General features: G+C 33.0%; 1 protein-coding gene across 2 annotated transcripts; it reads left to right on the forward strand.

The window, feature by feature from the left end:
- Window positions 1-283: 283 nt before the first annotated feature.
- On the forward strand, window positions 284-2,377 carry LOC114333917 (protein PET100 homolog, mitochondrial). Of its 2 annotated transcripts, none has more exons than XM_050641311.1 (2): window positions 284-558; window positions 2,125-2,377. In XM_050641311.1, exon 2 carries the CDS (start codon window positions 2,126-2,128, stop codon window positions 2,357-2,359), a length of 234 nt encoding a protein of 77 aa, XP_050497268.1. In that variant the 5' UTR covers window positions 284-558; window position 2,125; the 3' UTR covers window positions 2,360-2,377. The 2 variants fall into 2 exon arrangements, with proteins under 2 accessions (XP_050497268.1, XP_028139712.1); XM_028283911.2 differs by lacking the exon at window positions 284-558 and adding an exon at window positions 1,131-1,227.
- The last annotated feature ends 10,498 nt before the right edge of the window (window positions 2,378-12,875 follow it).

Genomic DNA, 12,875 nt, shown 5'->3' on the forward strand with positions numbered 1-12,875 from the left:
GCCAGGTTTCCCCAACACGACTCTACCTTATCGGCAGAGTCTACGAGAAGTGTACGGTAAATTGAAGCTGTAATTACAAAGAAAGAAATATGTATGTCTTTGTACTCACTTTATAACGCTTAAAAAATTACGGGATCTGGATTTCAATGCATATTTTTTTTATAATTCTCGTATCAAAGTTACGCGTGAAGTTAGTCGTATTGATGACAGTTGGGGAAACATCCGCGACGCAAAATTAATAATTACCCTTGAATGCGTTTTGTTATTCGTGTATTAACTTTTTCAATTATTTGCTGTTATTTAGTTGGTTATTTACAAAACCAAATATTTTGTAAAGGAACAGAATACAAACAGAACTAAAGAAATAAATAACGGACTGACAGGTGACTGAATATCTATTAGAGAAAGGGCAACAAAATTTCATAGATTTCAGCTTAGACAAGGAAAGAGAGTTTCAGTTTCATAACATGACATAACCTCAAATAACTGAAATGTCTAGTGTCTGGGGTCTGGGTTATAAAGAAATTTTATTTTAAATCAGCTAAATATACTAGAAATGTAAGTTGAATATGAAAAAAATTATATAATTCTAATAGTAAATTTATTTAAATATTGTTTAGTTCCTATATTACATTGGTTTTTAATTTATTTGTACCAACAATGTTACAATAATTTGTCTACTACTCTGATTTTAGATCCATGTTTTAGGGGCAGTTAGGACTACCCTTTAATATATTCTGAACTTATCCATTCTAGCGTTACTAAAACACCTCTTTATTATTTAACACGGTGGCTGCCGTAATGTTAAAAACAAAGTGGGTCCTGACAGCCACCAGTCTCCCGTTTCTATGCTTTTGAGACAACTACAGTGTGTCACGCGGCTGTTATCAACAACATGAGATACAGACACAACATTTGTGTCTCACGGCAGCCAAAGTGTTAATAATTAAATATAGTATATTCCATGAATATACATACATATAGGGTGGCTGGAAAGTCCCTTTACATTAGCACATTGAATGCCGATGACTCAAGAGTTGAGTCACAACACTTTCCACTTACAGGCCGATGACTCAACTCTTAAGTCAAGTGTACCATATGAAATAATTGATTCAGTATAGCTTAGGCCTTCAAGAAGTGTTGTGTATTTTATATGTGGCATTCAATGTGTTAATGAATTGTTTTTGTTATATTACACAGGGAAAAAATAAGAACAGAATTTTGTTTGTGAGTTATTTTTTATTTATTTGTTTATCCAAAACATCGACATGCAAACATGAGTGAGTTATTTTTTATTTATTTGTTTATCCAAAACATCATCTCATGTCCAGAGTAACTGATGTAAAAGCTTGGCTAACTCCGTTTTGGCAAGTCCTCGAAACATACCTGCGTTTTCTAACCTCCTCTCTTTAATATCGTTGTCAAATCTGGACTTCTTGGAGGCCAAGGCATTGATATAGAACATTTTGGAGAACCTCATCCAATCCATCAGTCTGGGAAGTTTTCATTTACGCAGTTGTGGACAGTGAGAGCAAAATGGGGAGTGCCATCTTGTTGAAAATAAAGTGTTAGCAGTTCCCTGAGCTTTCAATTGCTGTTCATGCACCACAACGCCAACAAACATTGGTGCAGTGTTGAAACATTATTATTATAACTCTGGACCTCGGAGGCAAACTATGTCATTTCGAGCAACTGTGTTTACATTGTGTTTGCAACAAAGTTTAGAGCACTTCGGATGTTAACAAAAATGTGATATATCCCATAATTGGTTAAAAGACAAAATGACCCTATTTTAATGATAATATAAACCAATTTTGTATAATCCAACTAATAAAATAAGTGAATTAAAGGAACTTATTCAAAACAACACCATGTCGACATAGTTTAGTTTACCTCCGAGGTCCAGAACTGTAAAGGGACTTTCCGGCCACCCTGTAGGACTATTTTGGATCATCCCGACAAAATTAAAATTGCTTTAAAAATTATTACATTTAAAAAGGATTTTTTTAAAGTTACTTTCATACTTCTTGTTGAACAGTAAAATATTCGATGTTGTGACAATTCAAAACAGTAGTATATCCATTGAATAGACTATAGTTAATTCTCTGTCATTTCTTGTTGCAGCATGGGAACTTGGACACTAGAGATTGCCAAAATGGCACTTTATGTAGTTTTTCCTGTGGCACTTTTTCATTACTTTAACCAACCACAGTATTTTGAAGATTGGGTTGTAGAAAAGAAGCGTGAATTGTTTCCCCCCGAAACTGAAGCAAAAAGAGAATTTCAAAGGACACTAGAGGAAATTAAAGCCAAGCAAAACCTAAGAGTAATAGAAAACTTAGAAAATGTAAAAAAATAAAATATTGTAAAGTTGTGAGATTTTCGTTCAATACCTTTTCTGCTGTTATGGTGGGAGAAGAGCATTCACTTTTTGAGAGGGGGTCATCTGTGGAAATTTTTTTAAAAATTAAGGTTAAAATGGTGAGTTTTAAGGCACCTTTAGCACACTTTGCCATAAAGACATTCAAAACTTATCGTTATTAAAGTAATCAGCAAATTTTTTAAATTCTCGGGTGGGGGGGATAAAACAAAGACATGGATTCCCTCTGGATCCGCCCTTGTTTCGTTACTATACAAGGTATCCAATATAGAGGCATTCCTGCTTATTAAAACTGTATACAGTAGACTCCCGTAAGTTCGGCCTCGGTTAGTTCGGTCTCCGCTTAGTCTGGCCGGCTCTCTGAGCATTAGTCACACACTTTGCACATCAAAAATCATTAGAAAAGAAAATTCAGAAAAAAATTACTGACTTTTTTAAGTGTTTAAGAAGCCAAACCATCAATGTGCAATAATATTTTTAAATTTTATTAGGTCTAGATTTCTGTAAGTTTTGTTTTCTAGTATTTTTGTAACGGTCTATCTTTTCATATATGTCAGAGTATTCATCTATGTTGTCTTCTACTTAATGTAAAAGTGTTTTGTTTTTGCTAGATCCATACAAACAATAAATAGGCATTTTTTAGATAAGCATCGGTTAGTTCGGCCACTTTTAAGTTCGGCCCAGGGTCCGGTCCTGAGGTGGCCGAACTTACGGGAGTCTACTGTACTTGAATATTCACATGTGTATTTTAAATTTTTTTGTCTATTTTTCACACTGCCTATATTGTTTTTTCCTTTTTATCCTACATTTATTTATATTACTGTTCTATAAACTTTTATTAGAATAATTTTTTGAGATCAGAAGATATTTTTAAAACAAATAGAAAGGTGTCAGATATTCCTTTTAATTTAATATGTCATTGCATTTCCACAACAATGTCTCGATTTTGAAATTGATAGTAATAATAAAGTTTGTGGAATAATTGAATCAGTCATTTTGAAAAAGGGTCATCTCCACCTCCACTTTTTTGAATTTTACAGTAGAGGTAAAAAACTTTTTATCTTTAAGAATATTAGGAAAATCCCTGTTTTTAAGTATTTTTTGGTTTTAAGGTTGACTACAAGCTGATGAATATCTTAAAAATGTTTTTTAAATTTTAAAAGACCTAGAAACCGCAATTTTTTGAAAAAGAGATGGCTCGTTTTCAAAATGAACAGGTATTAAAAGAAAAAAATAGTCATAATGTGAATATTATTTATTACACACATTAAACTGCTAAATACAAGCTCATGAATATTTTAAAAATGTTTTAAATTTTAAAAGACCTAGAAACAGCAATTTTTTGTTGTAGAATAGGTATCTCTAGGAGATGACCCCTTTTCAAACTGAACTGGTTTGCGCGGTATGCTGTGCTTACGGTAAAATATTGAAAGTTGACCCGTTTATTATATATATATATATATATATATATATATATATATATATATATATATATATATATATATATATGGGCCAAACAAAAGAGTCCACCTCGATATTTGGCAGTATTTATTGGATTTTAAGGAAATAAAAAAACAGGTCAATTTTTTATCTAAGGGGGACACATTTTTACGGTACATACATTTGTCAACCCCTTCCACTTCCCCCCCCCCCCTTATTTTAAATAGGGCATAGAAGTCGTGCGCCAGCGCATTTGAAAGGTTATTCAATTCTGTATTCAGTAATATCAACATTAACATAATTATTTATATAGGGTGTCCAATAAAAAAATATTTTAATTAAATTAATTGACACAAAAAGAAGAATGTATGTAATTTATTTAATTCAAAATACATGCTACTCTAATCTACTGCTCTCACAAAACAGAAAAAATGTTTTTTGATAAATAGACATTGCTTTTCGCTTAATTTCAGTGTTCAAGCTGCCACCCATCTGCCTCTTGGTAGGTTGAATATTGAATTTAAGCAACACACAATGTTTATTTATCAAATAAACAACTTTTTCTGTCCGCAGTAGAATGTATTCTGAGTTAAATAAATTACATACATTCTTCTTTTTTTGCCAAAAAATTTAATTCAAAATAATTTTTCTTGGACACCCTGTGTAAATGATTATGTTAATGTTAATATTACTGAATAGAGAATTGAGTAACCTTTCAAATGAGCTAGCACACGACCCCTATTCCCTATTTAAAAATAAAGGAGGGGGTTGACAAATGACAGATATATGTACCATAAAAATGTGGTAGATCAAAAATTTACCTGTTTTTTTATTTCCTTAAAATCTGATAAATACTGCCAAATATCGAGGTCCACTCTTTTCTTTGGCCCACTCTACACGAAAAGTCTCAGATTTAAATAACTATTTACCATTTTAATTTTATTATACTGGTGAATTCTGCATCTGAGATTCTTCAATTTGATTTTTTTTTAATTTAGAAAGTAAAAGTCCCCTTAAATAAATTGTTATATGGTGAATTGGAAGGATTATATGTTGTCAAAGAAACACTAAACAATTCATGAAAAATTATTTAATTTATGATTCTTTTGCAACTATTATATAGATATATTAAAATAGTTAATGCTGTAAAATTCTGAAGGAAATCACATTTTGACTTTTTTGGCCTATTGTGCATTGGGTTTACATTCTGTTCTTTTCTTGCAATCTTCTTTGTTCATAGTAAGCAAATTTTCAGCAATTTCCATCTCATGTCTTCTTCATATTCTCGAATACGTTCATTGGCCTAGGTCATCAGAAAAAATATTAAGAATGCAGATATAAAGTATTTTTGCAGCTTAACATTTCTCAGTTTAAAACAAATTGTATTAATATTTGTTAAACAATTTTAGATACGGCGATATATATATCATAGGTACAGCGTAGAAACATGGATCATGAATGAAAAGACAATAAATCCAGAACTGAAATCTCAATAAATCCAGAACTTTTTAAATATGAAGAAGAAAACTTAGCGGAAGGATTACATGAACTCATAAAGGGAGAGGGAAGAATCTACATATTGGAGCATATCACTCTTAATAGCGGTATACGAAAAAGGAGAGTTTCTCCCAGATTCAGTATACACACAGATGAACTGTACGGAATATTTAAGGCATTAGAGTCGCCCATTGCTAATAAGAAATAATTATATAGCAATAAGCACCGATTCTCTCGCTGCGATCAAAAATATATACTCCATACATCCCATTGTACAGCGCATCCACACCACCTATCTGCCAACAGCAGTCAAAACACTACCATCCCATTTTGTTATTAATGGAAATGAGAACGCTGATCAAGCAGCAAAATAGGCCTGCTCCCTAGAAAATCTGCACAACATACAACTTCACGAAGATCTAAACGCTAGTATCAAGAACGTATTAAGAACAACGTATTAAGCACTTGGCAAACACACTGGAACATGCAAAATACAAAATTACGCACAATCAAACCATAGCTGCGGTACTGATTACCGACTGTACTTAAAAATTGTACTTAAGTACTTTATTCTAAGTACTAAAAAATATATGTCTAGTGGTACTTGAATTTTTAACTATTCCGACAAATACTTGTACTTAGTACTTAAATTTGTTTTAAGTAACTTTTTAACTTGTGATTTAAAAAATAAAAAATACTTAAGTACTCGAAATGTACTTAAACCCTTCACTAAAAGTTCTTAAGTATTACGGCTTACTTTACTGCAAATATTCTTCAATGTTTTCGATTTAGTGTAGTGTGTGGTAATCATGTGTCGACAAATTGTTGTTTCGTCCTTTAGAACTCGTCAGCCAGGCTTCCGGTATCTTACAAATAAATATTACTATAATAAAATATTCCCGTTACTCTGAGTATCTTTATTTATTTTTCTTTTGACAAAATTATTGTAATTTATTGATGAAGCACTAAAACACTGGAGACGATCTTGTTCAGGTTCAGGGATGGGAATTCCAACTTAACAATGATACAATGTTATACACTGTGTCCGTAAAGTATGGAACAAATTCTTTTTTAGCTAAACAGAGCATTTTAAGAAATAATCCTGAAACACGTCGATTTTTTATTTTAATTTACCGTATTCTAAAATAATCTTCTAATATACAGGGTGAATTACTTTCGAGTAATGAACGTCACCGTCATTTTTTTTTAAATGGAACACCCCCATTTTGTCTTAATTTTCGGATTACTCTAGCTGAGCTGATTCCAAAAATGTATCACATGTTGATTCAAATTGGTACAGGGTGGACAAAAATACAATAGTTTTGTGTGTGTTCATAAAGTAACGCGTTAGTTAAATTAACAATATTATCAAAAATACTTATTGTCTAGCGGACAGAATATGATGAAATACATGACTTTATAAATGTTCGAACTGCAGCCCTTGCTGTATTTGACAGTAACCCAAACGTTGTACAAATTCTTGTTAAACCTTGTTTATTGTGTCTTGAGAAATATTGTTTATTGCTGTCCGAATTCTCTGTTTTAATTCTTGAATATTTGCTGGTTTCGTTTGATACACAACATTCTTCAGATGGCCCCACATAAAATAATCCAGAGAATTGAAATCTGGTGACCTCGCTGGCCATTCAATAGGTCCACGTCTACCAATCCACCTGTTCGGAAAAATTTCATCTAGGTACCTTCTAACATCTACAGCATAATGTGGAACCATCCTGTTGAAACCCTAAACTTTTATCAAAACCTCCAGGATTACGTCTGCTGTGAAACAAATTAAGTACGTAAAGTAGGTACGAGATAACCCCTTAAAAACTCAAGGTAAGTTGCCCCGTTTAAATTACTTTCGATAAAGTAGGGTCCGATGATTCGATTTCTTACAATTCCAGCCCATACATTTACCTTTTGCGAGTATTGTGTATGTTGCTCACGCATCCAGTGGGGGTTTTCTTTTGCCCAGTATCAATTCTTTTGCCCAGTATTTGCTACAATTCTGACGGTTAACCTCGCCATTTAACGTGAAAGTTGCCTCATCAGAAAAAATAATGTTTTGTACCAAGAGAGGGTCTCGGTGGCAGTTATCCATCATTGCTTCGCAAAATTGAATTCTTCTATCGGAATCATCTTCGTTTAATTCCTGCACAAGTTTGATTTTATATGGATGCCATTTTTCAAGCTTTAATAGTTTGTGTACCGTTGTTTTGCTAACACTGATATCGCGACTAACTTTACGCACAAAAGTGTGCGCATATTCTTCAAAACTAATAAGTAAAACATCTAATGCTGTGTCAGAATTTGCAGAGGGACGACCTGATTTCCGTGCATTTTCAACCGTACCAGTTTCTCGAAATTTCTTTTCAATCTTACTGACTGTTGAACGCGTTATAGGTCTTTCTGGATATTTATCATTAAACAAATTGCACACTTCCATCTGAGTTCGCGATCTGTCTCCATACCCAACCATCATAAGTATTTCAATTCTTTACTTTACACTCAACTCCATTTCTACTTCAAATTAAATCTAAGCAATAATTAAAACATTCACAAATACCAAAAATATTGTAGTACTAAACTGTCACTGAACATAAATAAATTACTAAACAAATAATGACATTTAACAAAAACATAGCCTACTATGTTTCTTTTAAATTGATAAGAAATAATTTCTTTCATATTCTATCCGCTAGACTGGCTAGACAATAAGTATTTTTGATATTGTTAATTTAACTAACGCGTTACTTTATGAGCACACACAAAACTATTGTATTTTTGTCCACCCTGTACCAATTTGAATCAACATGTGATACATTTTTGGAATCAGCTCAGCTAGAGTAATCCGAAAATTGAGACAAAATGGGGGTGTTCCATTTAAAAAAAAATGACGGTGACGTCATTACTCGAAAGTAATTCACCCTGTATATTAGAATATTATTTTTAAAATACGGTAAATTAACATCAAAAATCGACGTCTTTCAGGATTATTTCTTCAAATGCTCTGTTTAGCTAAAAAAGAATTTGTTCCATACTTTACGGACACAGTGTATAAATATGTACTCTACATTTCGCGGATTACCAAGTCGTAGTAGCAGCGGATTTAGAATTCATGAGGAGACGGTCATTTCAAACATATGAGGGGTGGGGCCTTTCTGTAAATGGAAACAAAACGCAATATTTATGCATCGGGACTGAAGTAGAAGATCTAATAGTTAACGAACAAGAAACAATCAAGAACTGTGAGGAATATGTATATTTGGGAACAACAATCAACAAGAGTGGGCGCATCGAAAAAGAGATAGAGGAAAGGATCGTGAAAGGAAAAATGGTGATTGGATTCCTAAACCCGATGCTATGGTAAAAGGAACTATGTAATGAAAGAAAACATCTCATCTTAAACTCCATCTTTAAAAGTATAGTCAACTTACTAAATCCCTGGAACGACGCCTACCTGCATTGGAAATAGACTTCTGGAGTTAAGATCGGCTAGAAAATCAAGGCTTGAACACAGTATAAAGAGGGACTGTAGAACCACTCTCCGAAAAATTGGAAGTAAAATCTGTAGTCTCGCATGGCGACCGCGCAATATTCTTAGTCGCTTTTGCCCCACTCTCGCATTGCTAATGGCATAGAAACGTACGGATTTTAACAGGGAAAACCCGCATCCACCACTGGTGAATTACCAATTGCGTACTGCCGGTATTACTTCTTGAGATCAAAGCGCCGACAGAGGAGTGGTTTTACTGTGGAACCTCTATATACTGTGGCTTGAAAGAATACAAAATGACCAAATCAGAAATATAATAGGAGTCAATAAGTCAACCATCATAGACGAAATTCAAGAGACAACTGATCTGGTATGGTCATGTAGAAAGAATGGACGACGACAGACTGCCAAAACAAATTCTAAAATGGACGCCAAGGGAAAGAAGGAAGAGAGGAAGGCCGAAACAATCATGCCTAGGCGGCGCGGCATTCAGAAGGCAATGTCGGAAAGGAATCTTCACCCTGGCGAATGGAACGACCGACGAAACTGGGAACCGAAATGCGAAGAACGCTATGAATAACCGAGATAATTATTATTATTTATATGTTCCTTGTTTTGAACATCCAGCTCTCCATTTCATACAACAGTACTGCAAATATCTAATATTTAAGTGTTCTAATCCTTAATTTCAATGAAATTTTCCCGCTATACATGAGCTTCTTCACTTTTACATAAGTAGGGGAGGGAAGGGCAAAGTGAAATAGTGGGGTAAAGCGAAATAGCTCGTTTTCAAATTCTTACGCAAACGGAGCCATCACTGTTTACAATCCAATCAATGTTTAGAAGTAGTACGTGCTTATCGATCATTTTGTAACGGTTGTCTGTCGATGTTATATATCACTATATGTACATTTTTGGACGACTATTTGTAAAATCTACAGGTGAGTGTAATTGCTAATTCTTCTATCTTATTTAACTCAACATATTTTTGAAAGCAATCATACTTAACTATCTTTTATATTAAAATATAGATTGTTAGGTTAGGGTTAAAAATTTTGACTGGGCAAGTTTGCTTTTAAATCCATTTGGGGCAATGTGAAATGTTAATAGATGGGGCAAAGTGAACTATCGTTTCACTTTACCCCACTTGTAATTATACTTGATTGCTACCATTAAGAAAGAATATGTGTATTTCCAGGTGTAAAATGCGAAACTATAAACGAAAAACGACTCAACAACAATAGTCTGTGGAGCCAATGACATCTGGAATCAAATCTTTGCGAACGGGGGACTTTGCCAAAATTAAGCTGCTATGCAACACGGAATTTCTGTTGCTACGTTAAATTGGAAGATGAAATCCGGAAAAATAAGGAAGAAGCGCCAAGTAAGAAGCTAGGACGATTTCAAACCGTACTCTAGACTATTTCACTTTACCCAACCATGCGGGGCAAAGTGAAAAAAAGACAATGCCTGACAAACCCACGCATAACAAAAAAATTATTAACTTAATTTAATTTATATTTCGACATAATTATCTTAAATTATACTGTAATAAGATGTGTTTTTTACAAAATTTCATTTCGAAAATTGTAAAATTTATTTGATTTCAAAGTTTAGCTATTCCACTTTACCCTACGCTCCCCTACTTAGAACAAATGTGTCAGTACTTGTACTTCATGATCTCGATATTTAAGCACCAAATATTTTAAATGTAAGTACAAGTACACAAATCGGTTACCTAATACTTAAATTTATTGTTTTCAAGTACTACTTAAGCGAAATACTTAAGTACTTATTTATTCTTGGTACTGATACTTATACTTATTTCCACTTTGAATAAGTACTGGTACTTAAGACTTCAGTACTTTTTGTCGGTACTTAAAACAGCTCTGAATCCAACCAAGTGTTACAACCTCCATCACCATGCCTCAAATGAGCAGAAAAGACAGCATTATTATAAGAAGGCTCAGAATAGGTCACACTCGTCTTACGCATGGATATCTGATGTCCTCTGAAAACCGTCCTCGCTGTGAACACTGTGACGACCTCTTAACAATCCAGTATACATTACTCGGCAGGGAAGACTGCTCAAACTATAGGGGAATATCCTTGCTGGATGCGGTATACAAAATATTAGCGAAAAGTAGGTAGTCAAGCAAAATTATAAGAGTATACAAAACAAATAATAACGGTTTTCGAAAATGCAGGTTAGTCACAGATCAAATTTTTACATTGAGCAAACTGAGGGAATGTGCTATAAGTGTATAATATGTACCTATTCCTATCTGCGCCGTCTTTACCGATTTCAAACAAGCATATAATTTTTCAATAAACCGACAAAAATTACTGATGAATTTATTAAAAGATTTAAAAATACCAAGCAAATTAATTAACCTAGTTCAAATAGCAATCGGCAATGTAAGTATAAAGATCAAATACAAAGGGAAACTGTCAACTGTTTAAAGCAGTAGACCCTCTGCCTACAATCCTACTTATCTGTCTAGAATGGGTGAAAAAAGAGAAAAAGCAAAAACGCCTATTCTACTCAATAAAAGTGGTACAAGCGTCTTGAATGATAGATAATACGTTTACGCATTGAATAAATGGTAACCATACACCAGGTACATAAATTAACTCTTTTGAACCATTAATTATACTTATACAGTATGGTGCAAATGTTTGGAATAAATTCGTTATTTCTTAAATAAGCGACTTTAAGGAAAAATCCTGAAACAGGTCGATTTTTATTTTTGAAATATGAGTTTTTGACATACCTATATATCATACCTACTAGTGACTCATCCAACTGGGCGCGATGACGTAAGCGATGATTTTTTTAAATGAGAATAGGGGTCGTGTGCCAGCTCATTTGATAAAGGTTATTCAATTCTCTATTCAGTACTATAAACATTAACATAATTATTTGTAGAGGGTGTCAAAGAAAAAATATTTTGAATTAAATGAATTGACACAAAAAGAAGAATGTACCTACCTATGTAATTTAATTAATTCAAAATACATTCTACTGCTGTCAGAAAACACAAAAAATGTGTATTTAATAAATAAACATTGCTTTTCGCTTAAATTCAATGTTCAAACTGCCAAGAGGCAGATGGGTGGCAGCTTTTGAACACTGAAATTAAGCGAAAAGCAATGTTTATTTATCAAAAAACATTTTTTCTGTTTTCCGACAGCAGTAGAATGTATTTTGAATTAAATAGATTCTTCTTTTTGTGCCAATTAATTTAATTCAAAACAATTTTTCTTGGCCACCCTGTATAAATAATTATGTTAATGGTTACATTACTGAATAGAGAATTAAATAACCTTTCAAACGAGCTGGAACGCGGCCCCTATTCTCATTTAAAAAAATCATCGATTGACGTCAGTAGTATGATATATATGCCAAAAGTCTTAATTTAAAAATAAAAATCGACCTGTTTCAGGATTTTTTCTTAAAGTCGCTGACTTCCGAAATAACGAATTTATTTCAAACATTTGCATCATACTGTACAAGTTTCTTAAAACTGCACCGTAGACAACCAACATTTCATTGGGATGTATTTGTGACTGCTTATTTTTGTCACATCCATGGTGAAAGAATAAAGCAAAACTGTAAAAAGTAGTAGGCATCATAATTAATGTCCTATAAAGAAAGAAAAAACAAGGATAAATGAAGAAAAGAAAGCTAACTATTCCTTAAAATGTCTTGAATAATAAATAGTAGAAAGACCTTAATAAATATTATTGACATTGGATATTGGACATTGAATAAATAGTTGCGTTCGCGGGTACCCTGGAGAAATTGTCGCCGACAATTCCTAACCTCACCTAATATAAATAATATTTTTTAATAGATAAATATACAAGGTATATTTACCTAGTATAATTTAATAATTAGTTATTAATATTAATTAAAAGTAAATATACCTTGTATATTTATCTATTAACGATATTATTTATATTATTTTAAACTGCGAATGCGATTTGCTGACAATTTGTCGCCCACAGGTACCCTCGCTTAATGAATAATTTATTCGTACTCTAAACTATGCAACCATT

This window comes from Diabrotica virgifera, chromosome 10, assembly GCF_917563875.1.
Source record: "Diabrotica virgifera virgifera chromosome 10, PGI_DIABVI_V3a".
NCBI classification, from domain to species: Eukaryota; Metazoa; Arthropoda; class Insecta; order Coleoptera; family Chrysomelidae; genus Diabrotica; species Diabrotica virgifera.